The sequence below is a fragment of the Dryobates pubescens genome, chromosome 1 (genome assembly GCF_014839835.1).
Source record: "Dryobates pubescens isolate bDryPub1 chromosome 1, bDryPub1.pri, whole genome shotgun sequence".
Lineage (NCBI taxonomy): Eukaryota > Metazoa > Chordata > Aves > Piciformes > Picidae > Dryobates > Dryobates pubescens.
The window spans coordinates 62,880,107-62,894,320 of NC_071612.1; the positions used below are offsets into that span (position 1 = coordinate 62,880,107).

Sequence of the window (14,214 nt, forward strand, 5' to 3'; positions counted from 1 at the left end):
TCCAGATAGGCTTGTACACTGGCAATTATGAATAAAAGCATCCTAGGATAAGCTGTGGTGGGGAGCAGGTTTTTATGCAGTAATGTGGAAAATAAGCAATATTCCTTGATACAAACATTCTTCACTCAAATTTTAACAAACCTTCTCTAGGCAGGTTGTAACTGTGCAAAATACTGCTTTGTGAAAGAGGATGCTGATGAGGAGACTTTATTCTAAGCCTCTGCATATCACTTGCTAAAGAGAGATGTTTTAACACTTGTTAGCTTTGCTTCCAATGTACTGCAACACAATCTTGAATGGGGAGAGTGGGAGCTTAGCTGTCCAAAAGGCAGTGAAATGCAGAATTTCTGAGGGCTCTGTGTAGCCTCAAACTGAGGGTATCCTGGTGAGAGAGGCAGTAGGTACAGCAGAACATAAGCTTGCAGGTGAAAGGAAAGAGTTTCTTTTGCTGCTTCAGTTGTGAATTCTGTAATCATGTAAACAGGCAGTTTTCAGATCCAGGACTCTGAGACACCTGCTTATGTGAGTGGATGTGCAGGCAGACTCAAAGCAGGTAATGGCTTGATAGAGCAATCTCGGAGACATGGGCAGAGGTGCAGAGTTTTCCTCTGTCACTCCCTTCCCAAGAAGTCTTTCTGCTCTTTTGAAATTCAAGAGCACAGATATTTGCAATGTCTTTAGCTGCTTAAACGGTACTCAGTGTGGAGCTACCAAACTTGAAAGCTGAACTCATAGCAGACTTCACAAAGTGAAGTTTGGGAAGAGCAGCATTTCAGCAAAAAGAACTGTGAGTAGCCAGTTGTAGTGGTTTGAGCCTTAACTGGGACTTAAGAGCTCAGATGGGGGCAAGGCTGAGAATCCCTCCCCTGCTCTCCCCTCCTCCCTCCCAACAGAGAGGAAAAAGAAAGGGAAGGAGCAAATTCACCAAGAAATAGTTTGGAGTTGGCTTGGAAGTAGAGAGGTAAAGGGTTTTTCTTTAAACAATATATGTATATAACAATAACAGGGAAGGTTTACAAGGGCAAGGAACAAGGATGGATTGGAGAGGGGGAAAAAACCAAGAATACAAAACCAGTCTCTCTCTGAAGAGACGCAGAGGCAGCAGGGAAGAAGGATGAGGCCCAACCATGTGGCAGAGAAGCAGGAGGGCAGCTGCAGTAGCTCTTGTCCAGGAAGGCAGGAGCCAAAAAAGAGAGCTAATGGCTGCAATGTCCTCCCTTTTGTACCCTATCTGGGCAGGGAGCGGGGAGTGGAACAGACTCAGTTTCCCAGGGAGAAAATGCCCTGCAGGGAGGGCAAAGCACTCACAAGCCCTTACCCCCCTTGTTTTCAGGATAGGCATTAACCCATCACACCTGTGACTCTTCAAATGCATCTTTTGGTTAAGACAGGCACTTTAGGCCTCTTTGGCAAAGGTGGGCTTAACATTTTTTCCAGGCATTGGAATATGCTTGTTTTGGAAAAACTGCCATTGAAGAAGTTGTTCTGTGGAATGCATTGGAGACTAATTCCCAAAAAAAACCCCTTGATCCTGATGATGAAGCTGACTGAGGCCTATGACTGAATTTCCAAAGCTGACTCCACCTCCCTCCTTTGCTGGCTCTTGTTTTGTTTGGTGACCTTGAGTGCCTCCTGTTTCAGCCGTGGTCTCCATGCTGACCGCAGCAGCTCATTCTGTCAGCCACTTGTTCCTTGTGTAAATAAATTCCTTCCAAGTTATGCATGTGCCAGATGTGCCTTTTCTTCTTGACCTTTTGGCTTCCAAACTGGTAACTATCTCGAATTCTGGCATCCATTAATACTTAACAAATGCTCTTGTGCATTTTTTTTTTCTTGCTGTGAAATCTCCCAGGAGCCAGTTCTGTTGCACAGGGCTGCAGCTCTTCACAATTGGATGTGAATGTCTGTTGTCATTTGCACCTCCTCCACCCCTTTCTATTTATTTATTTCTAAGTGTTGTGAGGGAAGAATCCTGTATTCAACAGCAGGGGATCCAACCTGCAGCCTCCAGGAAAAATGTGGTCTGCAAAATGGTTCTCTTTCCTGATCCGCTTGTCACCTTGTTTTTCTGAGGATGTCTTCCCATCCCAGGAAGGTTTTTGCCTGGTACATGATTTGCCTTCCTCTTGGAATAGGTAGGTGGATTATTTATTTAAAAGAGCAACAGTGTGGTGAATGCTCAAGGTGTTTCCATTGTTATCTGCCCTGCTTGATAAGAGTGGGAAGGAGTCTTACTATGACTGATCACAGGATGCTCAGGAGCTCCTAACCCACATCTTTCACAAGCGGTGCAGTTGCAGGTGGTTACCCATAGCTACCTGACTTTCACTGTCCTGTCATTGAAGGAAGCTTGTTCATGTACTGTAATATGAGCTTGTAGTAGTTTGCAAAGAGATAGTGGCTCAATGGAGGCAGAGTAAAAGCCTGCCTTCTTCTCTGTCCTTTGTCATGTGAACAAAGCTGGATCTCTAATTTGGCTTCTGCCTGAAGAGGCTGTGCTTGTAAACCTTGTGAAAGCCAGGAGGACAGAATTTTCTCTCATCATTTATATCCTTTTCACAAGAGCAGCTACTATTTCTTTCTGTGCAAGAAGTACTCCCTTGGTGTCTTCAGTTATCTTTCTGGAAGCCAGAGGTTTACAGTGGGATGAACTGTGACCTCCAGAGGTATCAGGCACTTACTGACTAAGGGACCTGTTCTGATAAGCAAGCTTGGCTAGTCAAGAATGGTTGTTTGATCTCCTCTTGCTGAACCATGCATCTTCAGACTCTGAGAAAACAGTTCTTACTGTGATATGGTCAGTAGGAACTCTGGGTAGTCTGGGCCAGAGAGACCACACTGCCCATTCATTTGTAAACACCTCCTCTTGTTAACATAAGAGACAAAACCCTTGTTCTTGCATGGTGTGTTCGCAGGCCCATCTGAACTCCACCTTGGTGCAAATAACCTGGTTCCAGCCCAGAACATCAGGCAGGAAGGCATCAGTGTTACATCATCTGTTCTGTGGATAGCCCCCAAGGGGGTAACCTCATGGCTTTTCATTATTGAAAAGGCTGGATCCAAGTGTGATCTAGAGTCTGGCTTTAATTCACTGGAGAAGGCCTAGTGACAGTACCAGATTTCTTCATCTTGGGAAGCCCAAGTTTATCTGAGCAGAACTTAATAGCTGTGTCAGTTGGCTGTGTGCTTTGTGGAGCCTCACTGCAAATTGTTCCTGTTTTCTGCACCTTAATTTCGCTGTGAGGCTGCACCAGAGCAAAATTAATGGTTTTCTGTCATTCAACCAAATGAGTGTCTACCTCACAAGCAGATAATAGTAGAGCTTCTTTCTGGAATATATCCCAGGAAGCCTCTGTTAATGGCCAGCCCTCTAATACTCTTCCAGGTGTGTGTTGTTTGGGTGGTTTTTTTGTGTTGTTGCTGTGTGAAGCTGAATTTTTCACAGGCTTAATGGGTTTTGTCCCTGTGTTGTTGCTCTTTTCCTGAAACTCTTTGCTTTGCTTTTCTCTTGATGTGGTCAATGTAAGGAAAGAAGGGTGTGTGTGATAAGCAGATGAAAGCTTGTGCTCTCTTAACATTTTTTCTGCATTGTTTCTGATCTCGATGAAGGACCTAAGAGAGAGGAAGAGGCTGCTCTCAGCTTGGCTTTCTGAGAGGCTCTGAATGACTGCAACAGCTTTGCCTGTTAGTGGATGGGAGCAGCTGTGCTGCTACAACTGTTTTCCCTTGTGCTCTGGTTTGACAAGACTTTTTAGCAGAAATAAAAGGATCAGCTTTTAATTTCTGTCATTTTGCAGTGAATAGATTTGTTCTTTACGGCACTGGAACAATAAGGCAAGTCCTGACAAGTCATTATTGGTCAGAATAAAAATTGCCTTTCAAGTTCAGCATCTGAGGCTAATGAATGTAAATTCACCCACTTAGGTTGCTGCTGTATGTGGCTTGTTTTAATGCTTGAGTCATAATTCAAAGAAAAGAGAAGGAGGCAAGATTTATATATTTATTTTCCCCCCCCGAGGTGCTCTTCTGTGTCAGCTTTGAGATGAAGATGAAAAACTTTCAAAGCTTGAGCTGGGATGTCAGACTCTTCTGCTATAATCCAAACTTTAAGCAAGAGTAATGACAAATGGGGATGTTATAAGGCGTGTGTGGCTGCATATGCTTACATGTGTGTATCCAACATGCATTATTTATTATGTGCTTGCCTCGGTCTGTTGCTGTGTATATGTGTGTTACACGGCATATACATCCCTGTCTCATTAGGGGCAAATGATTCCGGTGAAGAAAATGAGCTGCAAGCTGTTTCTCACACTTCAGGACATCACTGTGTGGTATCTTGCCTTGGAGACTGGTTTTGGTGTAAAAAGAACCCCCCTCTGGCTGGATAACACAAGGCTGAGGATAAACACTTTGTTTCAGCGTTTAGCTACTATTTCTTGGGAGTTTTTCCCAGGAGCATCCTTGCATGGGGCTGGGGAACAGTTGTTTCAAGTCTTGAGGAAATTTCTTACCAGTGGCTCTTGTATTTAGTGTTTTCTTCCTGTAATGGCTCATTTCCACACAACTTCCTTTGAGATTTCTCATGCTGTTACTTTCTAGGAGCAGTGTTAGGACAGCCAACTGAGCATCACCTGGGTAACACAGCTTAGCTGTTCCTTACTAAGTTCTAGAAGACCTCTTCATGCCTCTTAAGAAGACACTAGAACTGATGAGAAAATTGGTTACGGCAGATAAAAATGCCTAAGCAAATAGGGAAAAGAGAAGCCAGAAGTGTTGAAGGCTGCCATGAGCTCTTCCTTCTCAATAAATTCAGCTCTGCTTCATGGTTTGTGGTTTTTGTTTTGGTGTTGGGTTGTTTTTTGTTTTGTTTGTTTGTTTTTCTAAGGCAGCTAGCAGGCATTGTTTGACCTGTCCATGTACTTCACCGAGCTTTCAGTGTCTTTTTCCCCTTTTCACTCGTCACAGAAATAACATTAGAATAGAATTAACCAGGGTGGAAGAGATCTTTGAAGACTGAGTCCAACCTGTCATCCAACTCCATCCAATCAACTAAACCATGGCACCAAGCACCCCATCCAGTCTCTTCCTAAACACCTCCAGTGATGGGGACTCTACCACCTCCCTGGGCAGCACATTCCAATGGCCAATCACTCTTTCTATGAAGAACTTCTTCCTAACCTCCAGCCTAAACCTCCCCTGGTGCAGCTTGAGACTGGAGCTGGGGTTGCTTAGTCTGGAGAGGAAGAGACTCAGGGGTGACCTTATTGCTCTCTACAACTACCTGAAGGGGGGTTGCAGTGAGGCGGAGGTTGGTCTCTTCTCCCAGGCAACCAGTACCAGAACAAGAGGACACAGTCTCAGGCTGCGTCAGGGGAGGTTTAGGCTGGAGGTTAGGAGGAAGTTTTACACAGAGAGAGTGATTGCCCACTGGAATGGGCTGCCTGAGGAGGTGGTGGGGTCGCCATAGCTGGGGTTGGTCAGGGCGAGGCTTGACAGGATGCTTGGTTGCATGGTTTAGTTGATTAGGTGGTGTTGAATGATACGTTGGATGCGATGATCTTGAAGGTCTCTTCCAACCTGGTTTATTCTATTCTATTCTATTCTATTCTATTCTATTCTATTCTATTCTATTCTATTCTATTCTATTCTATTCTCTTGTTCTGGTGCTGGGAGAAGAGACCAGCCCCAGCTGTCTACAACCACCCTTCAGGTAGTTGCAGATGGCAAGAAGGTCTCTCCTGAGCCTCCTCTTCTCCAGGCTAAGCAACCCCAGCTCCCTCAGTCTCTCCTCCCAGGGCTGTGCTCCAAACCCCTCCCCAGCTTTGTTGCCCTGGACATGTTCGAGCAACTCAATATCTTTCCTAAACTGCGGGGCCAGGAACTGGACACAGGACTCAAGGTATGGCCTGACCAGTGCTGAGTCCAGGGGCAGAATGACCTCCCTGCTCCTGCTGGCCACACTGTTCCTGATCCAGGCCAGGATGCCATTGGCGTTCTTGGCCACCTCGGCACACTGCTGGCTCATGTTCAGCCTACTATCAACCAGTACCCCCAGGTCCCTGGCTGCTCTCCAGCCACTCTGACCACAGCCTGTAGCACTGCATGGGGTTGTTGTGGCCAATGTGTAGAACCTGGCACTTAGGTGTGTTAAATCTCGTGCTGTTGGACTCTGCCCATCTGTGCAGCGTGGTAAGGTCCCTCTGCAGAGCTCTCCTACCCTCAAACAGATGAACATCTGCCTCTAGCTTGGTATCATCTGCAAACTTACTGTTGATGGACTCAATGTCCTCATCCAGGTCATTGATACAGATATTAAAGGGCATGGGGCAGAGAATATGTTAGTACAGTCATTTTTCTGCTTCTGTGAGTCAGCTTGTTCTAATGGGTTTTGAAGTGGATAGCTCATCATCATTTGGGGTTTTTAAGTGGAGGTTGTAAGCAGTGTTAGCTTGCTCAAATTTCTGCTGTGCCACGATTGACTGGTCTAAAGTTACATCATCAAAATAGGATAGTTAGCCTTAAAATAACAAGCAAACATGGCTTTTAGAGCACATTAGCCATTTAAAAGTGATATTTGGGGGGCTGGGGTTTTGTTTTTACTTTTAAATTTAAACAGCAAATAGCAGCTCTGTAAGGCTGGCTTTCCCCTCATCTCGGCAAGAGCCCTATGGGGAGAGGCTGAGGGAGCTGGGGTTGCTTAGCCTGGAGAGGAGGAGGCTCAGGGGAGGCCTTATTGCTGTCTACAACTACCTGAAGGGAGGTGGTAGCCAGGTGGGGGTTGGTCTCTTCTCCCAGGCAAGCAGCCCCAGAACAAGAGGACACAGTCTCAAGCTGCAGCAGGGGAAGGTTAGGCTGGATGTTATGGAAGTAGTTTTTCACAGAAAGAGAGATTGTCCATTGGAATGTGGTGCCCAGGGAGGTGGTGGAGTCCCCATAGCTGGAAGTGTTTAGGAAGAGACTGGATGGGGCACTTAGTGCCATGGTTTAGTTGGTTAAATAGTGTTGGGTGATAGGTTGGACTCAATGATCTCAAAGGTCTTTTCCAAGCTGGTTTATTCTATTTGATTCAATTGAATCAATGCATCAGTGATCACCATGTGGCTCTTGGGCTACCTGCAGCACAGGGGTAGCTGGAGTGTGGCTCCCATGCAGAGGCTGTGCAGTGTGACCCAGAGCGTGGGCTGTGTTGGCATAGGGCCCGCAGATAATCCAAACCATCCAAGCAAGTGGGAGGAAGCAAATTAGCAGTCTGGTGTGGCTGGTGCCACCTGATACACAGCTGCTTCCCAAGCCTGCAGTGCAGCACAGTGATCCCTGTGGAGCAGTTGTTATATCTGTCCTTTAAATCTTTCCATTCATTTCCTGCTCCTTATGCAAACCTGGTCCTGTGGTGCTTGGCTGGTTGTAGCCAGGAGGGGCTTGGTCTCTTCTGCCAGGCAGCCAGCACCAGAACAAGAGGACAGAGGCTCAAGCTGTGCCAGGGGAAGTTTAGGCTGGAGGTGAGGAGGAAGTTCTTCCCAGAGAGAGTTGTTAGCTGTTGGAATGCGCTGCCCAGGGAGGTGGTAGAGTCACCATCCCTGGAGGTGTTCAAGGGAAGATTGGATGTGGCACTTGGTGCCCTGGTTTAGTCATGAGGTGTTGGGTGACAGGTTGGACTTGATGATCTTTGAGGTCCTTCCAACCTTCTTGATTCTGTGAGTCTCTGATTCTATGTATGTTCCTAATGAACTAAACAGTTAGGGGGTTAATGTTTTATGTGAGCTGGTCTAGGATCTCCTTGAGGCTTGGGTGCACTTCTCCTACACCTGACATCAAGTAGAGTTGAGCCGGAGAACTGAGACAGCGCTGGTGAGAAATGCACTGATTGTGGTGGGGATGAGAGAAGAGGGAGAAGCAACTCTTCATTCCTTGCTCAGAACAAGTACATGGGGGAGAACTTTGAAGACATTTTTCAGCCTGTCAGAATTTCTTGCTGCTTTGTTGATTTGCAGACTTCAGTCACAGGAGTGAGTAATAAGTGCATGGGATGGAGCCTGTACCAGGCATCGGGCCATGGAGAACTAAGTTTTGAGGAGTGAGATCTTGGCTTTAGATTGAAATCTTGTCTGTGAGTGTAAATTGAGAAGCTTGTGTCTGCAATTGCTTAATCAGTTGGCTCCCTTGTTTAGTTAAATAAACTCTGAACTACTTTTGCTGGCGGTAATGCAGATGAATAATGCAAATAATCTTTGTTCTGGGAGAAAGATACCATTTTGAAAGCAAAGGCAAGAAGAATTAGTTCTCTAGGAGAGATCTGTTTGGGCTTTTAAAACTTGCTTTATTCTGAATGGAATATTCAAGCTTGCATAACTGAGAGAATTTAAATTGAAGTATGAAATTAAAGTTGTTCTTAACCTTACTGAGGAGGGAAAACGAGTTCAAGATACAAACAGAATGAAAATTGCTTAATCATAGAATACATAGAATACATAGAATAAACCAGGTTGGAAGAGACCTTCAAGATCACCGCGTCCAACCCATCAACCAATCCAACACCACCCAAACAACTAACCCATGGCACCAAGCACCCCATCAAGTCTCCTCCTGAAAACCTCCAGTGATGGCGACTCCACCACCTCCCCAGGCAGCCCATTCCAATGGGCAATCACTCTTTCTGTATAGAACTTTTTCCTAACATCCAGCCTGAACCTCCCCTGGCGCAGCCTGAGACTGTGTCCTCTTGTTCTGGTACTGGCTGCCTGGGAGAAGAGACCAACCCCCACCTGTCTACAACCTCCCTTCAGATAGTTGTAGAGAGTAATAAGGTCACCCCTGAGTCTCCTCTTCTCCAGGCTAAGCAACCCCAGCTCCCTCAGCCTCTCCTCGTAGGGCTTGTGTTCCAAACCCCTCACCAACTTTGTTGCCCTTCTCTGGACTCGTTCCAGCAAGTCAACCTCCTTCCTAAACTGAGGGGCCCAGAACTGGACACAGTAGTCAAGGTGCGGCCTAACCAGTGCAGTGTACAGGGGCAGAATGACCTCCCTGCTCCTGCTGGCCACACTGTTCCTGATGCAGGCCAGGATGCCATTGGCCCTCTTAGCTGCCTGGGCACACTGCAGGCTCATGTTCAGCCTGCCATCAACCAGCACCCCCAGGTCCCTCTCAGCCTGACTGCTCTCCAGCCACTCTGACCCCAGCCTGTAGCTCTGCATGGGGTTGCTGTGGCCAATGTGCAGAACCTGGCACTTGGATGTGTTCAATCTCCTGCCCTTGGACTCTGCCCATCTGCCCAGCCTGTCGAGGTCCCTCTGCAGAGCCTCTCTACCCTCCAGCAGATCAACTCCTGCCCCCAGCTTGGTGTCGTCAGCAAATTTACAAATCAAAACTGGCTTTCTTAATGCACATGGGAGCCTCTTGCTTCTGCTGAATTTAGCTGCAGTACAGCATTCTTGCCTTCATCCCCCTACCAAACATAGGATCAAAGAACAGCTTAGTTTGGAAGGGACCTCAGTGGTTGTCTACTCCAGCCCGTCTGCCATGGGCAGGGACACCTCTCAACTCATCTTGGCTGCTCGAGGCCTCATCCAGCGTGGCCTTGAATACCCCCAGAGAGGAGGCATCCACCACCTGCCTGGACAACCTGTTCCAGAGTGCTAGCACCCTTGCACTGAAGATCTTCTTCCTAAGGTCCAGTCTAAAGCTACTCTCCCTCAGCTTAAAAAACATGGAGAGAGGCTTTTACTTGAATAATTGGACTCTTCAGTTCTGGAATTGTAAATGTCATGTTTGCATGTGGCTCCAGTGAGTATTTACTTGTACAGTCCCTGCCTCTGTCCCACATGAGCAGAGCAAAGCTCTTTGCACAGAGAGGACATGAACCTCACAGGATTGCTTCATGACTGGTATCTAAGGTTTGCTTTTCCCGATGGTTTAAAACCCCAAAGCTAAGCAAACAAAAGAAGCAACAAACAATCACCCCCCAAACCAAGAAAATCTAAACAAAAAGCCAACCCAAAAGTAAACCACCAGGAAAAGCAGTAAAAATCTCTCCACATGAGGAAGGCAGACAGGTCTGCAGCAGCTTCTCCTCTTCCAGCTAATGCAAGAACAAACAATTCTTGTTCTCCTTTGCCTGTTGTTAATAGCACAGACTGTCCCAACATAAACTGTTCTTCACTGTTCACCTGCCATGAAACAGAAATCCTTGTCCTGTTGTTTGCAGTTACAGATGATGTCTGTTTGTTTTTCCAGCAATCAGAAACAGATTGTGGTGCTCATCTTAAGGAACCAAAACTTCAGGGTTCCAGTGGGAGCTCCAACCTCTCTGCCATAGGCAGGGGCACCTCTCAACTAGACTTGGTTGCTCAAGGCCTCATCCAGCCTGGCCTTGAACACCTCCAGGGAAGGGGCATCCACAGCCTCAGCACTTGAAGGGCTGAAGCTGCTTCTGTTGCTGTGCTATAAATCATTTCCTCATCATTCCTGAGTGTTTCTTGGTTAAAGAGAACCCCAGTGGCATAAGCGGAGACATAGAGTTGAAGGGGAAGGACTGTCCCAGAGACATTGAGACATTGAAAACCTTCCTAGATACGTCCGTGTGTGAGCTACTCTGGCAGGGACGTTGGAGTAGATGATCTTTGAGGTCCCTTCCAGCCTCTAACGTTCTGTGATTTCCAGAACCCCACTGTTGATAGGGCTGGCCACAGGACTTTCAGGAGTTTGTGATGATTTAGCTCTGTGGAAGCTTGGGTGTACTTGTGATGTGGTACTCTTTGTTCTTGCCGTAGTTCCCAACATCGTGTAAACATGACACAGCGTACCAGCGGGGAAGACGTAAAGTTGTGATAAAGTGCTTTGGGAAATTATGCAGATGTAAACCTCATTTATTTGCCTAATGCTTTTCTTCAGTAGCTATTTCCAAGGCTTATCCTGGAGAAGTGTGAAAGAGAAAGTCCTAAGAATTTATGCTGAAAAAGGTAATAGAAAGACATCAGCTGAAGGCTGTCATCCCTTGCCAGTGCACGGCTTTGTTCTCAGCTGCGTGCTGGAAGCTGCATTGTCTGCCACTCACTGATTATCAGCACCTACCCTCTGTTGACAATGGATTTCCAGATGAAGTGAAGTGTCATGTACTTGGAGGTAGCAGGATTGTTTTTATTCCCTGAAGAGTTATCTTCCTGCCAGGCACTGATGGCAGTAGCAGCACTGAGGCTGCGCCCTGCACAGCAGGATCCCCTTGAGCAGACCTGCTGCTTCAGGTAGGCACTTCAGCTCTTGTTAAAGAAAGATGGATCAGAAGAATATGCCCCAGCCAGCAGTAACTGTGGAGTCACCATCACTGGAGGTTTTTAGGAGAAGACTTGACGGGGTACTTGGTGCTGTGGGTTAGTTGCTTGGGCGGAGTTGGATTGGTTGATGGGTTGGACGCGATGATCTTGAAGGTCTCTTCCAACCTGGTTTATTCTATGTATTCTATGTATTCTAACTGCTACAGCAGATAGACAGAGTCCACTCAGATTCACAAAGGTTTGTTTTACATTGTTGACAACCTTCTTTTCTTCTTTGGGGTTTTGGCAGCTTCCTTTGACCCGATCTTTGATTGAGGGAATTCATCTTCTTCTCTTCCTCCTTGCCAGAATTCTGCCAGGACACGTTTCTTTTACCTGTAAGGAGGTGGTCTGCTGTGACCTGACAGGGTCTTTGTATTTTATTTTTTTCTCCAAACATGGTTTGTGTGGGCTAAGGAAAAGATACTGATGAAAGCATCTTGGAACAGCATCACAAATCCCTGCTGTTTGGCTTGAGGCAGTTAAAACAACTTGGAGAAGTAGCATTAGAGGGATTGTCGTTGCAGGAGTGTGACTGCTAGGTGCTTCAGTTGAGGTGTCCTGGGGAGGGTAGAGTTGAAAATTCCCTAGAACTTAAATAGGAGGCAACTTTAAAAAACAGCCAACAGCACCACCCAACAACAACAAAACCCAAGCAAACAACAGCAAACCAACAGAGTTTCTCCTTCATGTTTCCAAAGAGAGCAGGCACTTTCCAGGCTAAGTCTGCAGGTGAATGAAGACACGTGTTGCAGGAAGTGTTGGTAGATGGAACTGAAGCAAGTTTTCTTCAGTGTTACAAATCCCACATTCTGTTCTAGTGCCCATTATAATGCTGAGTGTATTCCTGCAGTGCTAGAAATGCCCTTTAAACCAATCAATGGGTTGCTCTTTCATCTGCTTTAAGCCTAAGCTGTTATGCTGCTGCCAGGTTGAGCCAGGACTTCCATAAATTCCCCAGCATTTACTCCCAGGTGCGTAATGGAGACGTGCTCGGCTCCTGACACAACAGGAAGCCCAGATCCTGCCACAGAGCAATGAGAGGAGTGTGAACCTGCTGCAGGGAATCCTCACTGAATCTGGCTAACAGTATTTTCCTCCTCAGCTTCATTGTTCTCCTCTGCAAAGCACTAGCGAAGCTGGGCAGGAGTTGGATGGGTGCAGTTTGCATTGCCTCCCAACAAGGACGTGCTTTATGAAGAGCAGCATGGAAATGTTGTGCAGCTCTGTCAGCTGCTGATAAAGGAGCTTTTCTTTTGTGTGTAAGTTGCAATGTAGCACTGAAAGCAGATGGGCAGTGGCTGTGCTTTCCCTTACCTTCCTAAGATGTCAGCTGCCCTGTGTATTTTGGGCATCTCCTATATTCAGGTCTAACAGACTGTAGTCATCAGTTCCTACTTTGGACTTCCTGGATTTCATTTCTGACTCCTACTTTTCCACCTTTAATTTCCAAGAAATACTCACTCTGAGCTCTCTGCTTATAGTTCCATTTAATTTCCATTCCAGTAAATATTTTCCTTACTGCTTTTTCAGCTATTCAACCCTTTCTGAAACCTGCCTTACTTGAGCTCAGTCTCAGGGTGCTGTCTGTAACAGTACCGACCTGCTGTCTGTGGGACCATGGTGGCAGTAAATCATGGGATACAGGACGTGCAAGTAATCTGGGGCTTTGCTTCTGACAGAGCAGTGTGACCAGGACATGAATGCAGCTGATTATTTTTCTAAAGGAGAATTGATGCAGTGTTCCCCTCCCCCACAGCCTTTTTAATGGGGTCTTGAGTCACTAGTTTTCCTTTTTGAAATGGAAAAGCCAGGATCCCTACTGCTTTTCCTTCTCTCTCTGGTTGCCTGCAGGATAAGAAAAGTGGCTCAGTTGGCGCATAAGACCCTTAATGGGAAGATCATGAGTTCAAGCCTGCAGTGGGCAGTAGTGTCCTCCCTACTCTAGTCATGACGTCTGTGATGACAGGTTGGACTTGATGATCTCTGAGGTCTCTTCCATCCTTAGTGATACTGACTACTGAATATCTTTGCTGTAAAGCCCAGGTAGACATTCAGCTTGCTGTGTTCTGCCCTGAGCAGCTTTGCCCCTGACCTTGGTAAGACAGCCACTAGGCAATAGTTTGGCTGGATAAGAGAAAGATAAAATCCTCCTCTCCTTTGACTTGGGCAGCAAGAGTTTATCAGGAACTGGGACTTCTGTTCCTTGGAACTCTGTGCAGGGGGTCTGCTTGCTTACAACAGCCTGTGGTGTGGCTCAGTTGGTAGCACATAAGACCCTTAATGGGAAGCTTGTGAGTTTGTGCCTGCAGTGGGCACTATTGTCTTCCCTACTCTAGTCATGGGGTCTGTGGTGACAGGTTGGACTCGATGATCTTTGAGGTCTCTTCCAATCTTGGTGATACTGAATACTGAACTTCTTGTATAAAACAAGGATCCAATGAGCCTGATGTCAGCTGGCACACAACCAGCTGATGCCACGGTATGTATCGTGGTGCTCAGTATAAACCAGCTGAAAGGTATGGAGAGCAATGTAGCTTGGGGAGCTTTAGCTGTCTGCATAGATGCTTGTTACCTGAAGTTACCTTGAAAATCATGATGCTAATGTCTGTTGTGATTTAAAGGTTATTCTTGCAGAGTACAGAGGTAAGTTAAGTCAATCAGCAGATGCTGAACCAAGGAGCGAGGTCACTGAAACATGGGTAGAGAACAGCTTTTCTCTTATAGAATCATAGAATCAACAATGTTGGAAGAGACCTCAAAGATCATCAAGTCCAACCTGTCTCCCAAGACCTCCAAGTGCCACGTCCAATCCCCTCTTGAACACCTCCAGTGACGGCGACTCCACCACCTCCCTGGGCAGCCTCTTCTGGCAGGAGCAGGGTTGAGGACCTGCTCTTGGCTGGAG

At 46.5% G+C, this 14,214-nt stretch overlaps 1 protein-coding gene across 1 annotated transcript in view; it reads left to right on the forward strand.

Annotated features, from left to right (window-relative positions):
• Positions 1 to 10,783, forward strand: part of POC1A (POC1 centriolar protein A) — a 47,369-nt gene extending 36,586 nt beyond the window's left edge. Inside the window, exons 10-11 of the mRNA XM_054178148.1 lie at positions 10,231 to 10,285; positions 10,767 to 10,783. Coding sequence (XP_054034123.1) covers positions 10,231 to 10,285; positions 10,767 to 10,783 — 72 coding nt within the window. The remainder of the gene's footprint in view (positions 1 to 10,230; positions 10,286 to 10,766) is intronic.
• Positions 10,784 to 14,214: the final 3,431 nt, after the last annotated feature.